At 42.2% G+C, this 20,066-nt stretch overlaps 1 protein-coding gene across 1 annotated transcript in view; it reads left to right on the top strand.

Moving 5' to 3' along the window:
• Positions 1 to 20,066, top strand: part of adamts12 (ADAM metallopeptidase with thrombospondin type 1 motif, 12) — a 532,086-nt gene that overhangs the window by 342,589 nt on the left and 169,431 nt on the right. The window contains exons 12-13 of the mRNA XM_059649383.1: positions 4,033 to 4,202; positions 5,991 to 6,124. Of these exons, the coding sequence (XP_059505366.1) occupies positions 4,033 to 4,202; positions 5,991 to 6,124 (304 nt within the window). The remainder of the gene's footprint in view (positions 1 to 4,032; positions 4,203 to 5,990; positions 6,125 to 20,066) is intronic.

Below are 20,066 nucleotides of genomic sequence, written 5' to 3' on the forward strand. Positions count from 1 at the left end.
CCAAGGCAGCAGAAGACCATCTCCGGGATTACTTGAATTTGGTGGACTGGACCATATTCAAGGTATCAGCAGAAAACCTAGACAGGGATGTCACCACTGTCATCGACCTCATTAGGAAATGCATAGAGGGCTGTGTACCAAAGAAGTCGATCTGAGTGTTCCCCAACTGCAACCTCAAATGAACCAGGAAATCCAACTGAAGACCAGACAAGCAGCATTCAAGCCAGGTGACCCGGAACAATACACGAAATCCAGATATGACCTCTGCAATGTCATCAGGGAGGCCAAGAAGCAGTACTGGACCAAGTCAGAGGCCCAGACCTACGAGACAGACTCCTGCCATCTGTGGCAAGGCCTAAATTACATTAGGGGATATAAAATGAAACAGTATAAGATAGCAGACAATGACACATCCCTCCCTGACACACTCAATGCTTTCTATGCTCGGTTTGAGCAGAATACCACTGGCATGGCAACGCCTGTCCCGACAGCCCCAGACGCATCTGTTCCCTCTGTCACTGCTTCAGAAATCAGATCAGTCTTTCTGGGAGTCAACCCAAGGAAAGTGACAGTGTCCCTGGCCGAACACTCAGATCCTGTGTGGACCAGCTGGCAGAGGTATTCATTGACTTCTTTGACCTCTCGCTCTTACAACCTGTCCTGGACTTCCTACATAAATGCAACAGTCAAGAAGGAACAACAACGCCTCTTCTTCCTCAGACAGCTCAGGAAATTTGGCATGTCCAGATATTCCAAGGATGAGTGCAGGACATGACAGGGAAATGGCATCCTCTGTGGACCCTCACCAACTTCTACAGAGGCATCATTGAAAGCGTACCATGCAGGTGCGTAACTGTCTGGTACAGCAACTGCTCTACCTGGGACCGTAAGAAACTGCAGAAAGTTGTGTGCACAGCACAGATCATCTCGGAGGCCAACCTTTTGTCCATGGACTCTATTTACACAGCTCGCTGCTGTGGAAAGGCTGCCAACATTGTCAGAGAACCATCGCAACCTGGTAGTAATCTCCTACAACCTCATCTGTCAAGAAGTTACAGAAGCCTGAACACGCACATGAGCAGGTTCAGGAACAGCATTTTTTCTGGCCATTATCAGACTGCTGAATGGACTCTAGCCTCAAATAATGTAACCTGCAATGTAATCTGTATGCCTCTAAGTCTTTTTGATCTGTACATCCTTTGCTTACTGTGATCTGCCTGTACAGCTCATAAACAAAGCTTTTCATTATATTTCGGTACACATGACAATAAAAATCAACTAATCGATCAATGAGCCAATTTCCATGAATTTGTAGGTCCTGAAGACCCCAATTCATGCTGTGTACCACTTCCAATTTTCCACTCCACCCTGAAGAATTTTGACACTACCATTTCAGAACATTTGAATCAAAGCCTTTGCCTATTGGTTACAGCTCACTGAATGTTGGTCTCACCCATTGTTCAACTGTGTCTTCAGCACAATGTCCCTACATTCTCCATGGACACCATCTTCTTTGACCCTTCATCCATCGAAGTTGACATGGGCAAACCACTGCCCTCATTACACTGACTGTCACCACTTCAGCTCCTCCAACACTTCAGTTTGGAGCTAGGGGTCACCTACAACTTACATGCTGCTGGCAGGTCATTTTGTGCACAGTGGGGAGAACTAAACAGTTAAAGCAGTGGATGTGTCTACAGCATACCCGCTGTGTGTGCCTGCAGTGTGTGGTGCCTTCTTCAAGTAAATGGCCATGTGAGAAATTGAAAAGGGAGCAGTGCTTACTGGGGTAATGGGGAGCAGGAGGTACCTCCAAAGTCAGTCAAGATACTCATTCTGGTTTGGGGATTGGCCTTGGCAATTCAAGTGTTTGATCAGAATTTGAGAATCTGTGTCATTGCACTCTGGGGCTTGGGTCATGGTCACGTCAAGTGCAGATCGTCTGGGGATTACAGATCGGTCTGTTTTAGGTGCTGCGGAGACATCTGTCGAAGTGGGTCTTCCTCAACTGGCGTTGTCATATCAGATCAGCCGGGGGACTGGTGCACAGTCAGTTGTGGGCATTTTGATCGGTCATGGTCCAGGGGTAATCCATGGAGTCCTGGAGAAAGCAGCAAACACAAATCTGGGAATGTGCTTCGTTGTACTAGGACACTGAGGGAATGATAAGAAGTAATTCTATTTGGAAAGGTGCAACTTCATGAACAATAGGGAGAGATAGAGAGCTCAGGGAATGGAGCTTCGAAAAAGTCGCAGTCACTCTGGCCTCTATACAGGCATGACATAGGATCATTAAAGACTTGGGAATACCAAGGTCAAGGGCCCTGAGGGTAAAAGAGGGCACATTAGTTGTAATATAAAGAAGCTGAATGGAAATGTGTGAGGCTGAAACTTCATAGGGGGTCACAGGGATAGTAAAACCTGCATCACAGGAAGGAGCAGTGCAGTACAGCACAGTGAAGCTTAGTGGGTCGGTTGGCAATTAATGTCACACTGGCCCCACGTGAGTGGTTGCGCTCTTCTCCAAATAATTCTGACATTTTTTTCTCATAAGGAGTGAGGGGCCTAAAGTTTTCCACACCCCTCTGGTCTTGGACCTCCTGTGTGGTTCTGGGTCAGTTTTTCCTGCAGTGAGACAAAGGAAGCCATTAAGTGTGATGGGAATGAACGGAAGAGCTGATGGGTGTGATGCAGGAGCAGCAGAATTAGTGAAATATCCTCGCAGATTAGTAGGAAGTTCAGAGGGCAGAAGTGTCAGCCATTTAAGAGGATGAGTTGAGCGAGAGCCATTGAGCTGGTATGATGCATGCAAAAGTGAGTGTAGCGGTTCATGAGTTCCAGTGAAATGTGTTTGTGTGGTAGCAAAGTTAAAGTGAGTGTTGGCCCTCAGAGTGTGAAATAGCAAAGAAAATGGCATCATTTACTGGTGCAAAGTGCAAAAGACCATTAACCTTCTTCCTGTGTTGCTGGGCATCCCACTCCACATGGGCACGGCATTGACTTGGGCTACTCTTCCTAGTCTAACAGGATCTGGTGACAGTCTGATAGAAAAAGCACAGTCCTCTTCTGCACCAACATTCTACCAGCGCTGTCTGTGATGCAATGTGAGCTTTCCTTTCTCTGCCATAATGGTGAACCACCACAGACTTCTAGCCAGTTCCTGTATTGCAGCACCTGAAGTAGTGTGAAGCTGGGTTGTAACTATGGTGCCAGCAGCGTGAACACCAGAAGGTCTTGGCATTGGCGAGTGTTTCCACTTCTCCTGATGTACAGTTTAACAGGAAGGGCATCAAAGTGCTTGGTTTCAAAATTAGTGAGGTAAAAGAGGGTGGGATTAAATGAGAATAGTCATTTTGAGCCATGACAGATTAGGCACTGTGAATCTTACTCAATAAAATGCTTTAATACAAAATGGGAACAGTCTGCCCTTGGTCTAGGGGAGGCAGTGACTTGGTGGTGTTATTACTAGACTATTTAGCCAGAAATTTAGCTAATGTCTGGGGACTCTGGTTCAAATCCCATCATGGCAGATGGTGGGATTTGAATTCAGTAAAAAATCTGAATTTCATGGTCTAATGCTGAATTCATTTTCAATTGTCAGGAAAATCCCATCTGGCTCACTAATGTCCTTCATTGAAGATATTCTACATCCTTACCTGATCTGGACTACATGTGACTCCAGATCCACAGCTATGTGGATGACTCAAGGCAATTAGGGGTTTGTAAAAAATGTTGGCCTAACCAAAAATGCCCACATTCCATGAGTGAATTAAAACAAGTTTACAGTGAGCACTAAGTTGGTATGAATGCTTCATCTGACAACTGATGTAAATTAGAACATAGTCAAGTGAATTGTAAAATTTCTTGTATTTTTAAAAATGGCTTTCAATCCAAGGAACTTTTTACAGTGTCAGAAAGATAATGTTAGCTGAGCAAGGATAGAGTTTGTGCATGTAACTTTAAATCTAAGTGCCCAGTGAGCTGCAGTTGGGAATATCAGTGTTTTATTAAGGTCATTTTTCTTTTATCTAGTCCAAAATTTGGTGGGAAATACTGTACTGGAAAACGCAAACGCTATCGTATTTGTAATGCCAAACCATGCCTGCAGGAGACACCTACATTCCGTCAGATGCAATGCAGCGAATTCAACACGGTTCTTTACAAAAATGAACTTTATTCGTGGGTTCCGGTCCATCGTGTTGGTACGTAGTTCATTTGAATTAATTGTTTCGTTAAGTTGTCTAAAGATGTGAGACGTAGTGGTAGATTTAATGAATACAAACAAAGTTGCTGGTAAAGCTCTGTAGGTCTGGCAGCATCTGTGAAGGAAAAAACAGAGTTGATATCTTGGGTCTGGTGACCCTTCCTCAGTCACCGGACCCAAAACGTTACCTCTGTCTTTTCCTTCACAGATGCTGCCAGACCTTCTGTGCCACTCCAGCCACTTTGTTTTTGTTCCTGATTTACACGCAGATCTTTTGGCTTGTAGATTTAATGATTTTTTTGCTCTAATCTTTAACTGGCACGTTGAGGCCGATTCTATTGTTCCCGGCACCTTTTGATTGGGATCATCTGTCCTGGCACGGCCTTGAGGGAGGTTGACCCTTTTCAGTTTGTAAGGCTCAGTGTGGTAGCATAGTGTACAGGGCGAGATCAATGGACCAATTATTTACTGTGCCTCCGACGTTAGTTGTTGTTGATACAGATAGTGAGCTGAAGTAGCATTGGATTAAAGCTTGTGGAGCTCCAACTAATGTCTTTGAATCTGAAGGGGTAAAATAGACTAATTACTGTCCTGCCCACAACATCACCTTCTAGTTTTAATGAGGCAGGCCAGGGGTGAGGCAGCCAAAGCTGCTCCAGGAGGAGAGACCATTTCAAAAAAGTTTATAAGGCTGGTCGCCTCAATTCACCTGTGGCTGGCTAGGTTTTCCCGGCCTTGGACATCCCAGTAGCTTCTGAGGGTGGTAAGTGTGGGAGAAGTTTAAGTAAATAGTATTAAGTGTTTCAACAGCAACGTACCAGGAATTCTTCCTCCTTACCCCTTCAATACCAACGTTTTCCCTTGTACAAACTGTACATACCTCCCACTTCCCTGATCCATCTCCAACCCCTACCCAAGAAAAGATCATAACCAGAATCCCCCTGCCCCAACCTTGGAGTCCAGGTTCGGCTCCCTGCAGAGATGGATATCTCTCTCAGCGCTTGCAAATGTTAATGTCTTAAATTTCTGCCTAAAAGTTGATCTTAAAACATTGGCTCTTGCACAAGTATTTACATCCTTCTTTGTTTCCTAATTGTTATGAGTCGCTCCCATTCAAATTTTACACAATAGATGTAATATCATGAGGAATGAGCCAAACTGGGATAGATAGTTAACATAAGGTTCAGTCTATGTGAGCCCGTTAGAAAGTTTGTCTTTATATTTGCACAGTTTTTGGTGGACAGATTTCTTTTCACAGTTTTTGATAAATACAGACGGTTTGATTTTGTTCTCATTATCTGCTTGGGGGCTCTCAAGGATCTTGCAGTGCAACTTTGCAGGAAACTGACGGAAACCACAGAAGTGATAATTACTATGGAAGACCAAAGACTTGCAGGGACATTCCTTCTCCTCATCTCCATGCTTACACCTTGGTGCATCACTATTATAAATGCACTTTAGAAATTATGGCCAAACAACAGCAAGTCCAAAAGAATTTTCTATTGTTAATTTTACACAGCATTGGTCTGCCAGAGGCTTGAAAAATATATCAATTATCTGTTCTTTTTGGCCATGGAGTGGTATGTAATCTGGCCCTGCTGGCCTCAAAGAGTAAAACTACAAAGAAAGAAATTATCTGTCGCTGAAGTGTGACAAATGAGCAAAATATAATTCTGCCAGTACTTTACCCACTGCTTGTTAATTGTTCTTTACAAATGTTCAGGTCAGTAATTTAAATATTCACTTCCTTCTTGATAAACTTTGTAACACACTCTCCATCTTTAAGCTAATCCCTGTGAACTGCACTGCCGGCCTGTTGGTGAACTGTTCTCTGAGAAGATGCTTGATGCAGTGATTGATGGAACATCATGCACTGAGGCTGCAAACAGCAGGGATGTCTGCATCAATGGCATATGTAAGGTAGAGTTTGGTATGTTTCCTTTGAATATAGTCAAGCTTTTGGTCACCTCCTTGCAATGTGAAGTGACATTCTTATGGTAATATGTTATTAACTATTTCCATGTTACTTGTAACTTTCAAAATTTGATCCATTTGTTTTCTAATGAAATGGATGTCATGGCGATAGAAGGCATATGTGACAAAAAAGCATTAGTTTGCTGTCAACAAGCATTATTAAGTTTCTTTGTGTTGTATAGCTTGTGTTGTATACTTTGTATAAGAAACAACATTCTGCAACCTGTTCTAAATGTATGCTTAGCAGTCTTTACTGAGAGTTAGGCTTTGATGTTAAGTCAAAGTGGGGGTGCTGGGTGAGAGACTAAATGTTTACAGTGGCTGGGAGAAATCATGGTTTTCAATATTAACCCTTTCACAGAATGTGTGGTTTCTCCTCTTGGTAGGTGGTGAGAAGGGAAGAAAATAATGTGGTCACTTGGGAGAGAAACTACACCCCTTCTCACGGCCTCGACAATTAAGATACTTAGCAAATGGGTCCATTTGGGATTTTCATGGTTCACCAGTGATGAAGGTCTGTAAGTTTTTGATTAATGGCAACGTAAAGGTCTCAGTTACTACAACTCCCCAATCAACTGGTGGGCAAGAAAGGTGACAAGAATCCCAACAGGAAAATAATGGCAATTTAGCTGTCAGTTTGTGGGAAAGGAGTTGAGTTTGTTGAAGCAAGGTGAACAAATCCTCAAAGCTATATACATACCCACCAGCTTATTTCACAGTTGGTGATGTGGAGTGCTAGAGATGTGTGAGGGGAGGCAATGGCCCAGTGGTATTATTGCTGGACTGTTCACCCAGATAATGATCTGGGGACCCGGGTTTGAATCCCACCTTGGCAGATGGTGGAATTTGAATCTATAAATACATGGAGTTAACATAGAACATAACAGCACAGTACAGGCCCTTCGGCCCTCAATGTTGTGCCGACCTGTCATACCGATCTGAAGCCCATCTAACCTACACTATTCTATGTACGTCCATATACTTATCTAATGACGATCAACTCAGTAAGTAATATAGCTACTTTTATTTTTCTGCTGTGTCTAAGAATTATACGTAGCCATAAGAAGGCAGACATTGTAAACATTTTTCACTGTACTCCTACAATGGAGTACACATGACAATAAAAGGATATTGTATAACGCAGTGTGGAGCTGGAGGAACACAGCAGACCAAGCAGCAACAGAAGATCAGGAAAGCTAACATTCTAGGTCAAGACTCTTCTTCAGAAAAATATATTTTATTGTGTTTTCTTTTACAACTTTAGAAAGTGACACAGTTTAGGATTGCTTCATTCTGTTTTGAAACAAAAAGGCTGATATCTCACAAAACTTAAGGGGTTGCATGGCAGAAAATTTAGAGAGATAAACCCTTTTTTGATTGTGGAAAGCATAATCATGCTCAGCAAAATACTATGAACAAAACAGACAAAAGCAGCCATAGTCCCCAGGAAACCAATTACTATGTGTGTCTGATGAATGCCTTGAGAAAATTGTGGCTTCAACTTCCCCAGACAAATTATGAGCAGTAGCATGCTGAGAGTTTGTGCTTGGTTGGAGAGGAAAGTCTAAGTATCAAAACACAAGTCTCTGTAAGAAAGGAAAAAAAAAAATCACCAAGATAAGAGTATTGAAGCCTAGCCAAGCATTTTATCATTTGTGGTTTCTTTGGTTGATCTGACTTTAAAACTGAAATTGAAAATTCAAGTCGTATTACTTTGCTGTCTATCAAACATCTGACCAAGTGGTTTCCCTGAAAGATCAATTGGCGACTATACTTCTTAGGTTTGGTTAGTCCTGTTTCTGGACAGCTGGTTTGCAATACAGAGCATGGGTTCAACTCTTCTATCAGCTGAGATCACCACCTGACGCATGGTCACCATCTGGTTAAATTCACCACCAGTATTCACTCTTCAGTGTGGTTCAATCGGGGCAATGGTGATTTCACACTCACAGTGTTAATATTAACGCAAATATGTACAAATGCCCCCTTGTTTTACCTCTATATCTGTGCTGTTGCTGGCCACAGTGTTGGCTACCTGAGAAGTTCTGCAATTATATACAGCACTTCAGGTGAGTCAGGAATTAAAAAAAAGTAGCAGGCAGGATGCCATACAGAGCCACAGAGATATGTATCATGGAAACAGACCCTTTGGTTCAACTTGTCCATGCTGATCAGATATCCTAAATAAATCCAGTCCCATTTTCCAGCATTTGGCCAATATCCCTTTAAAACCTTCCTATTCATGTGCCCTTCCAAATGTTATAATTATACCCACCTCCACCACTTCCTCTGAGAGTTCATTCCATACAGTCACCACCCTCTGTGAAAAGGTTGTCCCTTGGGTCCCTTTTATATGTTTTGCCTCTCACCCTAAACCAACGCCATCTCATTTGGACTCCCCTACCCTGGAGAAAGGACCTTGACTATTCACACTATCCATATCCCTCATGATTTTATAAACTTCCATAAGGTCACCCCTCAGCCTCTGACATTCCAGAGAAAATAACCCAGTCTTTTCAACTTCTCCCCATAGACCTGGTAACAGCTTTATAAATCTTTTCTACACTTTTTCAATTTCACAACATCTTTCCTTTAGCAGGGAGACTACAAATGAACACAGTCACAAATGCCCTAACCAATATCCCATACATCCACACATGACCTCCCAACTGCTATACGCAACACAATGCCCCAAAAGGCAAGCCTACCAAATGGTTCTTCACTGTCCCATCTGGTTGTGACTCCACCTTCAAAGAACCAGGAAACTGCACTCAAGGCCTCTTTGTTTGGCAACTGTCCCCAGGACCCTATCATTAAGTGTATAAGCCCTGTCCTGATTTGCCTCACCCATATGCAACACCTCACGTTTATCTAAATTGAACTCCAGCTGCCACTCTTCAGCCCGTCAGCCCATCTGATCAAAGTCCCATTGTGCTCTGAGATAACCTTATTCACTGTCCACTACACCACCAATTTTGGTGTTATGTACAAATTTAGTAACCATTCCTCCTTTATTCTCATCCAAATCTTTATATGAATGACAAAAAACATTGGACCCAGCACCCATCTTCATGGGACACCACCATTCACAGACCTCTGGTCTGATAAACCACCCAAACACCACCTTCTGCCTACTAGATTCAGGCTAATTTTATGTACAAGTGGCTAGCTCACCCTGGATTCCATGTAATCTAACCTTACTAAGCAGCCTACCATGTGGAACCTTGTCGAATGCCTTGCTGAAGTCCATGTAGACAATGTCCACCACTCTACCTTCATCAACCTTTATGTCACTTCTTCAAAAGACTCGTATCAAGTTATTGAGACACATTTTCCCACAGACAAAGCCATGTTGACTATCCCTAATCAGTCCTTGCCTTTCCAAATACATGTAAATACTATCCCTCAGGATCCCCTCCAACAACTTACCCAACAGAGATGTCAAGCTGACCAATCTATAGTTCACTGGCTTTTCCTTAACTCTTTTCTTTAAAAAATGGCATCATATTAGCCACCCTCCACTCTTCTGGCACCTTATCAGTGGCTTGTTTTTGTTTGGAATGCACAGGTGATTGGTTTAAGTATACAAATCCTCAAAGTTGATTTGGATCACCAGGGGAAAATTGCCCTGAAATTCCTAATGATGAGCCACTCCACGAGGTAGAGCAGACAGAGAGGGGAGGAGCTGCTCTGTTTTGCATTTGCTGTTGATAGGCTCAGTAGTAGACCAAATAACAGGAAGCAGATTAGAGAAGCATGTATTGATTGGTGGAGCAGTGAGCAAGGTCAATGAGAAAGAAAGCAAGGAAAGTGAGCAAGGTGGCAGCAAAGCCCTTTATTTCCAGCAAGAGCTGAGGATGTTGAGAGAGAGGACAAGGTTTTTGCCTTGGGGATGTGGGGGAGTTCAGTTGCATTGAGGGTGGGAGGAAGGGAAGGTCTTTAACAGGTGTGGGGCAAAGAAAGAGGCTGCAAAAGCAAGGCTGTGAGGGGATAGGGGAGGTTGTGAGAGTCATGGGTGGAAAGTAAGTAGTGGAAGCTACAAGGAAGGAGAATTTGACATGAGAAGGGGTCAGGAGGGAGGCAGGCTACAAGGTGGAAGAGGGAAGGTACAATGAGTGGTCAGCCTCCATTAAAAAAGAGAATAGTTTTACAGCTGTCAACAAAAGAATATTCAGTTTACTAAGAATCAGATCAGCTTGAAATCACTAAGGTATTGAATTCCTTGCAAATGAATGTAACTTGAGGCTAGGAATTAACATGAGTTAATGTCCTTGTAATAATGATCCCCAGATCCAGATATAGTTTTCTGAGCATGTGGGTTCAAATTATGCCATATTCAAATTTAATTAATAACTTTCCTTTCCATGTACTTGTCCAAATGTCTTTTAATATTATAATAGTATCCACCTCTACCACTTCCTCTGGCAACTTCTTCCATATATGCACCACCTGCTGTGTGAAAAAATTGCCCCTCAGGGCCCTTTTAAATATTTCCTTTCTCGTCTTAAACCTATGCCTTCTAGTTTAGGAGTCCTCTATCCTGGGTAAAAGGCTTTGGCTGTTCACCTATGTATGCTGATTATAATTTTATAAACCCCTATGAGGTCACTGCTCAGCCTCTGATGCTCTAGGGGAAAAAAGTCCCAGCTTATTCAGCCTCTCCTTATAACTCACATCATCCAGTCTCAACAACTTACTTGCAAATCTTTTTGTGTCCTTTCCAGTTTAATAACATCCTTCCTAAAGCAAGGCAACCAGAATTGTACTCAGTACTCCAGTGTGGCCTGACCTATGTCTTGTGTAGCATAACGTGACATCCCAATTCCTGTATTCAATATGCTGACCAATGAAGCCAAACATGCCAAGTGCCGCCTTCACCATCCTGCCTATCTGTAATACCACTTTCAAGGAAATATGCACGTGCACCTCGGGTCTCTTTGTTTGGCAACACTCCCCAGGGCCCTACCATTAACAGTCTAAGTCCTGCCCTGGTTTGCCTTAACAAAATGCAACAACTCACATTTATCTGAATTAAACTCCATCTGCCACTCCTTGGCCCTAGTTGATCAAGGCCTTGTTGCCTTTTGGATAAACTTATTAAATGCCTACTATATCATCAATTTTGGTGTCATCCACAAACTTACTAACTACGCCTCTTATATTCTCATCCAAATCAGTTATATCCCTGACGAGCAACAGTAGAAACTTTTCTGATGAAGGGTCTAGGCCCGAAACATCAGCTTTTGTTCTCCTAAGATGCTGCTTGGCCTGCTGTGTTCATCAAACTCCATACTTTGCTATCTCGGATTCTCCAGCATCTGCAGTTCCCATTAGCCCTGCAGTACACCACGGTTAACAGGCCTCTTGTCTGAAAAATAACTCTCTACTACCACCATCTGGCTCCTACGGTCAAGTCAATTTTGTAGCCAAGTGGCTCGCTCTCCCTGGATTTCATGCAATCTAACTTTATTAAGCGGTCTACCATCTGGAACCTTGTCAAAGGTCTTGCTATGGTCCATGTAGGCAACATCTAACCTTCGTCTGTCTTCTTGGTCATCTCTTCAAAAAACTGGATCAAATTTGTGAGGCAAGAGCTCAATCAAATTTGTGAGACCCATTGTAACAAAATACAGAAGCCTGGCTAAAGCATGAACAAGAAATGCAGGAGATTCATGCTAGGATGGATAGAGTTAAAAGACAGGGAAGCATAAGAAGCAGAAAATCAGAACAACCTTAAGACACTGTGAGGGAACAAACAAGAAACAATAACACTGTAACAAGCAGGGGCACAAATGGCAGGGTGCTGTTCACACATGAGGATTAAGAGCTGTGGTGAGTGTGGAACGTGTTTCAGAGATCGTCAGCAGCCCAACCTCAGCTCTACATTTAAAGCCAATGAGAAACTTTTAATTTGGAAGCTGAACAGTAATATTGGAGAAATTGCGACATCAGACGTCCAAACAGCCATCAAGAACCTGTTGAAGAAATACCTGGGCTCCATCAGATACTAGCATAGCTGTTGAAAGTAGCATCAACAAATGCCTAGCATCCATACAGAACACACGTGCCTATTGAACAGGATCTAAACTGCAAAATAGATCCTGAACAACCAGAGGAATGGAGTAATTTTCAAGCTGCCAAAGAAAGGGAACCACAATAACTGTAAAATTGAAGAGGTACAATACTGCTTCCGCTGTTGGTTCTAAGGAAATTGGCCTCAGGATGGTAGGCACCAGAAAGAAAATAAAAGTGTGCATCATACTGATACGATTCAGAATAAAACATCTGCTCAAAATGGTAGAGGAAGACTCTATGATGGCTTTCACATGAGAACTGGACAAAGCTTTGATTGGGATTAATTGGGCATTTTCCTCCTGTGCTTTAGAATTCACTGCTACTATGAACCATTTGATGCCGTGGCACTCCCTGTAGTTGGGTGAATGTAACCAACCAGCTTTCGTATCTTTTTAATGATCTTTGTGTTCAGTCAACCTTCTTGAAATAATTTCTTTACAGTTGGTTTCTTTGTGATATTGGAAACAGTGGGTAGATTTTAACTGTCTATTAGCTTTATGCTATGCCTTAATGCATCAATACATTGTTTTACTTTAAATATACCAGAAAATTTTATCTCTTCCAAGTTGTTCTGACGTTCTTTTAATGATAGAGAATGTGATTGTCATCTCATCTTTATACATCGCTGAGCTGCTGCTAGATTATTGCACTGAAATGCATCTGTATTCCCTGAAGGAATCCAGCTGCACTACCGTAACTGATAGCAATGGTGTTCCCAGAACATTGCATAATAGTAGGATCTAAAAAGAAAAGGAATAGTCTTTATATGGTGTGTTAGTGGAGGTCTCCCCTCTCGGTCATCATTCTTTTTCTCATTGATGCAGCTTTCTCTTGTGAATATGTAAAAGTTCAGATGGCCAAACTAAATACAGTTTTCAAAACGAGGTCCAACCATGGGGTATCTTCCAATGTATCCTTAATTGATTTTGTAATAAAATCTAGCGATCTGTTTGCATGGCTTACTAATGATTGACATGCTAAGCGCAGATTCTAACACCGTACTGAAATCACTTATGGCTTAAAGCAAAATATAGAGATACTGGAAATCTGAAATGAACACAGAGAAAGCCAGAGAAATTCAGCAGGTCTGGCAACTGCTTTGGAGAGAGAAACAGAGTTAACGTTTTGAGTCCAGTATTACTGTTATTTAGATGCTGCCAGACCTGCTGAGTTTCTCCAGCATTCTCTGTGTTTGTATCATTTTTAGTTAGATGTACATTATTACATTTTCCTGCTAAAGGAGAGAGCAGCCTTCTGGTCTATGGGGACTTTACCCTTTATTTAATGTGGGTAAGGAGCAACAAAGGGCCTGTCTTCATACTTTATTTCACATTTCATAGATTGTTTGACATTGCCAAATACACAGAGTCTTGCTTTCTGCAAAGCCTCAATGTATGGACAGACTTTTTGAGAAAAAAAAAATTGAAATATTTTTAAGTATGTAAGTAGACCATATCATTATTAGTTTTCAACTGGCTGCATTGAAATGACATTTGCTAAAGAAAGTCAAATTGGTTTATCAGGATCTGTTGCATCTGAAATAGAAGAACACAGATCACATCATTGAGGTTGACACTGAATGAAACAAAAGCTAGTATTTCCTTTGTATTTTATCTTCTGTGGCCATTCTAATGGCCCCAGTGTCATTCCTGGCTTCAATTCAGTGTTGCTGTTTCTGCATTCTGCGGTGCTGAATTTCTGAACAGTCTATTTAACTGATTCCTGACAGTTTCTTTGTCTTGAATTGTGAAAGCAATTTGATGAGTGCTTTCCAAATCTGTCACTGTGAACCCCTGATAGCGTTAGGGAGGAAGCTTCAGCATTTTATTCTGTGACACTGAAGGAGCAGCAGTACAGTTCCAGGTCAGAATTAGGAACAGCTCGGAGGGCAATGTGAGGACGAGAGCATTCCAGTGTATTTGTTGGCCAAGTCCCTCTTGATAGATGCGATCGTGTGTTTGGTAGGTGCTGTCTAAAGAGCCCTGGTGAACTTTTGCAGTGCATCTTGTCGATGTTACACACTGCTGCAGCTAAGCTTCAGTGGTGGAAAGTGTGAATGTTTATACACATAATACCAATCAAGCCCCAGCTTTGTCTTGGTGTCCAGATTTGTGAATGTTGTTGGAGCTGCATTAATTCAGGTAAATATCCTACCACACTGCTGGGTCATATCTTGTAGATGGCAAGTTTCGGGGAGCCAGGGAATGAGCTATTCGCTGCAGATTTATCAGGTCAAACCTACTCTTGCAACACATCGTTTATATGGCTTGCTCTATTCAGCTTCTCGTCAATGGTAATCCCAAGATGTTTACAGTGGATGTTTCAACAGCTGTTATGCCACTGAATGTCAAGTCATATTGGTTAGATTTTCACTTGTTGGAGATGGTCATTGTCTGACAGTTATGTGGTGTGAATATTCATAGCCATTTGTCAGCCCATCCTTAGATATTGTCCACATCTTGCAGCATATGAAAATAAACTGCATTAATATTTGAGGCATCACAAAGTGTACTGAATATTGTTCAATAAACAGTGAGTATCCACCGTCCAGACCTTATGGAGGGAATGTCATTGATGAAGTAATTTAAGATTTTTAGATAAAGGGCATTAATCTGAGGAACTGCTGCAGGGATGTCTTGTAGCTGAGATAACTGATCTCCAACAACCACATCCATCTTCCTTTGTGCCAGATATGACTCCAACTAGTCAAGAGATTTCCCTGACTTCCATTGGCTCTAATTTTGGTTGGACTCCTTAAAGCCATGCTCATGTCCTGTGAACTGAATTGAAATTTACTTTTGAATTGAATTTAAGGAAAGAAAATTCTTGTCCCAGATTCTTCTGGATTGAAAATAAAGCTGATGACCCTACATACACCCTATCATAGAACCTATTGCCTATTATAAACTCAACTGGATGAATATCCTTCCATTAACACCAAATAGGTTTGAGTACCTTGGTCGCTGACAAACTTTGGATTAAGTCACCATTCAAGGACTGTGATTTTTTTTTTCCGGAAAAACCCTTCACAAAAATAACAAACATCCATATGTAGCTACTTTGAAACACAAACTCCAAAGATAAAAATACACATAAATTATACATGTTTCATTAGCATGCCAGAATATTAAGGAGAAAATGTGCTAGTGTCAAATGGGAAAACTGGGTGTTGTACACAAGAATACCAACATTAATGGAGTGACAGAAAATTGCTAGATTGAACTGGGGGGGGAAAGATTGTCAATTGCCCTTGGAAAATTGGAGGTTGAGTAAAATTGTCGCATGAGTTGTAGAAAGAGGAAAATTAAAAAAATTGTAGATGTTGAAAGTGCAGTTAGCATCATAGGCAAGAATATATTTTTTAAATAGCTGCAAAGCTTTTGCCCTCTAGTACACTTGACCAGAAGTCTATTCTATCTATCAATCACTCTTTGCCTAATGACCTTGCTGGCATAAGAACTAATTTTGCCTTCCATCAATGCAAACCTATATCTCTTTATCATACTGTTAGGCAATGCCAGGAATTTCTGTTTTCCATACCAACAGATATAACATAGGACATGCATTAGTCCCAACCGAGCATGTTCACTCACAAAAGTGTACTTAAATTCTTCAGTATTTCTTCAAATGATTTTAGGAGATTAAGGGGTCTAGGCCCGAAACGTCAGCTTTCCTGCTCCTGCTGTGTTCATCCAGCTCTACACCTTGTTATCTTGGATTCTCCGGCATCTGCAGTTCCTATTAACTTTGACGGTAACTGTTTTTTTAAGTTGATTCCGTGTGGTAGTCAGTGTTGTTATGAAGAGCTTCCTGACATCAATCCTACATTTGCCTTTTGTCAAATTGATTGCTCTCCGCTTGTTCTTCTGCCATATTCCAACTTGAAATAGTGCTGTATTCTTTTTCTTTTCAATCTAATTTGTTGTCTTTCAAGGCTTCTTCCATTCTCCTCACTTCAAGGCCAAATAACTTAAATTTCACAAGTTCTTTGATATGAGTAATCAGTCTTGTGCTCCTTTCTGGATTATCCCGCTTGTGTCAATGTGACTGGAACTGAACACAGTAGTTAAGATATCGTCTGACAAACTAATATACAAATTAGTTATGATTTACTCTCACATGAAATTTTGACTGTAGTTTTGAATGTTATGATTTATTTATTTATAGCCTGCACATCTTCGGACAGTGTGAGGAACACAGAGGAAACCCACACAGACCTGGGAGAATGTGCAAACTCCACATAGACAGTCATCCAAGGGTGGAATCGAACCCAGGCCCCTGGTGCTGTGAGGCAGCTGTGCTAACCACTGAGCCACTGTGCTGCCCTGGCTCTAGTATCTTAGGTCAATGTTGGGCGTGGCTATTGTCCATGCTGGGGCACTTAGTATAAGACCATAAGGCCATACGAAATAGGAACAGGAGTAGGCCATTTGGCACCTTGAGCCTGCTGTGCCATACAACAGGATCGTAGCTGATCCAACACTTTTCATGCACAATTGTGTATGTTCCTCATAACCCTTGAAACCCCAAAGATTATGAAACTATCTATCACATTCTGAAATATACACAAGGAGTCTGCTTCCATAGCTCCCCATGGCACTGAGTTTCAAATATGAGATAGAAGGGAATAGAAAGTTACGACAGTTAACATAGATGAGGAGAGAAGTTAGGTGGCTCAAGAGGAGCATGAAGTGACCAGTTAAGACAGATGTTTCTGTGCCGACATAACATGCTCTGTAATCCAAAGGAATCAAACATTAACAATAAAATATTAACTATTTTTCAATCTCACTTAATTGTTACATAACCAAGTGTGTCTACTCTAACGTCAGGAGAATCCGGAATAAGGTAGGTGAGCTTGCAGCATGGATAGGTACCTGGGACTTCGATGTTGTGGCCATTTCAGAGACAGGGATAGAGCAGGGTCAGAAATGGATGTTGCAGGTTCCAGGGTTTAGATCTTTCATTAAGGTCAGGGGAGGTGATATAAAAGGGGGAGGTGTGGCTTTGTTAATCAAGGACAGTATAACGGTGGCTGAAAGAACTTTTGATGAGGACTCATCTACTGAGGTGGTATGGGCTGAGGTCAGAAACAGGAGAGGAGAGGTCACACTGCTGGGAGTTTTTTATAGGCCCCCGCAAAGTTCCAGGGATGTGGAGAGGATTGGCAAAACTATTCTGGGCAGGAGTGAAAAGAATAGGGTGGTCATTATGGGAAACTTTAACTTCCCTAACATGGACTGGAAGTGCTATAACTCTAGTACGTCAGATGGATCAGTTTTTGTCCAATGTGTGCAGGAGGGTTTCCTGACTCAGTATGTCAAAGGGCCGACAAGAAGGGAGGCCACACTGGATCTGGTACTTGGTAATGAACCAGGCCAGGTGTTTGATTTAGTGGTAGGTGAGCACTTTGGAGAGAGTGACCATAATTCGATTATGTTTAGTTTAGCGATGGAAAGGGATAGGATCATGCCACAGGGCAAGAGTTATAGATGGGGGAAGGGCAATTATAATGCGATTAGGCAAGACTTAGGAGGCATAGAATGGGTTAGCAAAATGCAGGGGATGGGGACAATCGAAATGTGGAGCTGGTTTAAGGAACATATATTGCGTGTCCTTGATAGGTATGTACCTGTCTGGCAGGGAGGAAGCGATAAGGTAAGGGAACCATGGTTTACTAAAGAAATTGTATCTCTTGTTAGACGGAAGAGGGAAGCTTATGTGACGATGAGATGAGATGGTTCAGATGAGGCGATGGAGAGTTACAGATTAGCTAGGAAGGATTTAAAGGGAGAGTTAAGAAGATCAAGGAGGGGACATGATCAGACATTGGCCGGTAGAATAAGGGAGAACCCTAAAGCTTTCTATTGGTATGTGAGGAATAAGAGGATGACTAGTGTAGGAATAGGGCCAGTCAAAGACAGAAGTGCTAAGTTGTGTGTGGACCCTGTGGAGATCGGAAAGGTGCTAAATGATTATTTCTCATCTGTTTTCACTGAGGAACAGGAGAATATTGTAGAGGAGATGACTGAGTTACGGGCTACTAGAATTGAAAGGATTAAGGTTAGTAAGGAGGAAGTGTTATCAATTCTAGAAGGTGTGAAGGTAGATAAACCCCCTGGGCTGGATGGGATTTTTCCGAGGATTGTCTGGGAAGCTAGGGCGGAGGTGGCAGAGCCTTTGGCCTTGATCTTTGAGTCCTCATTGCCTACAGGTTTAGTACCAGAGGACTGGAGGATTGCAAATGTTGTGCCCTTGTTCAAGAAGGGCAGTAGAGGTGACCCAGGTAATTATAGACCTGTGAGCCTTACATCTGTTGTCGGAAAAATTTTGGAAAGGATTATAAGAGATAGGATTTATAATCATCTAGCAAGCAATAATTTGATTGGAGATAGTCAGCATGGATTCGTCAAGGGCAGGTCGTGTCTCACAAACCTCATTGAGTCTTTTGAGAAGGTGACCAAGCATGTGAATGAGGGAAGGGCAGTTGATGTGGTGTACATGGACTTCAGTAAAGCCTTTGATAAGATTCCACATGGTAGGCTATTGGAGAAAATACAGAGGCACGGGATTGAGGGAGATTTAGCAGTTTGGGTTAGAAACTGGCTTTCTGTAAGAAGGCAACGAGTGGTGGTTGATGGAAAATATTCAGCCTTGAGTCCGGTTACTAGTAGTGTGCCTCAAGGATCTGTTTTGGGACCACTGCTGTTTGTCATTTTTATCAATGACTTGGACGCAGGCATTGGTGAATGGGTTAGTAAGTGCAGATGACACTAAAGTCGGTGGAGTTGTGGACAGTGTGGAAGAATGTTGCAGGTTGCAGGGAGACTTGGATAAACTGCAGAATTGGGCTGAAAGGTGGCAAATGGAGTTTAATTGTGAGGTGATTCACTTTGGGAGGAATAACAGGAAGGCAGAATACGGGGTCAATGGAAAGATTTTTGGTAATGTGGATGTGCAGAGGGATCGTGGTGTCCATGTACATAGATCCCTGAAAGTTGCCACCCAGGTTGATAGTGCTGTTAAGAAGGCTTACGGTGTGTTAGGTTTTATTGGCAGAGGGATTGAGTTCCGGAGCCGGGATTTAATGCTACAACTGTACAAAATGCTAGTGCGGCCTCATTTGGAATATTGCATGCAGTTCTGGTTGTCCCATTACAGCAAGGATGTGGAAGCATTGGAAAAGGTGCAGACGAGATTTACCAGGATGTTGCCTAGTCTGGAGCGCAGGCCCTATGAAGAAAGGCTGAGGGACTTGGGTCTGTTCTCAATGGAGAGAAGGAGGCGAAGAGGGGATTTAATTGAGACATACAAGATGATCAGGGGATTAGATAGGGTAGACAGTGAGAGGATGATGACTTCAGCTTGTACAAGGGGGCATAGCTACAAATTGAGGGGTGATAGATTTAAGACAGATGTCAGAGACAGGTTCTTTACTCAGAGAGTGGTCAGGGCGTGAAATGCTCTGCCTGCTAATGTCGTTAACTCAGCCATGTTAGGGGCATTTAAACAGTCCTTGGAGAAGCATATGGATAATGATGGAATAGTGTAGGGGGAGGGGCTTAAATTAGTTCACAGGTCAGCGCAACATCGAGGGCCGAAGGGCCTGTTCTGCGCTGTATTGTTCTATGTTCTATGTTCTATTGTGTGCAAATTGGCTGCCGTGTTAATCCACATAACAACTACTCAGCCAAAATAAGGAATTCATCTGATGTGAATATTTTTTTAAGATGTCCTGGGAGAGGCAATAATATAAATAAAAAGATGCAGATCGATAAATAATAAGTGAAACATGAATCACAAACAGGAATCT

Source organism: Stegostoma tigrinum, chromosome 1, assembly GCF_030684315.1.
Source record: "Stegostoma tigrinum isolate sSteTig4 chromosome 1, sSteTig4.hap1, whole genome shotgun sequence".
NCBI lineage: Eukaryota > Metazoa > Chordata > Chondrichthyes > Orectolobiformes > Stegostomatidae > Stegostoma > Stegostoma tigrinum.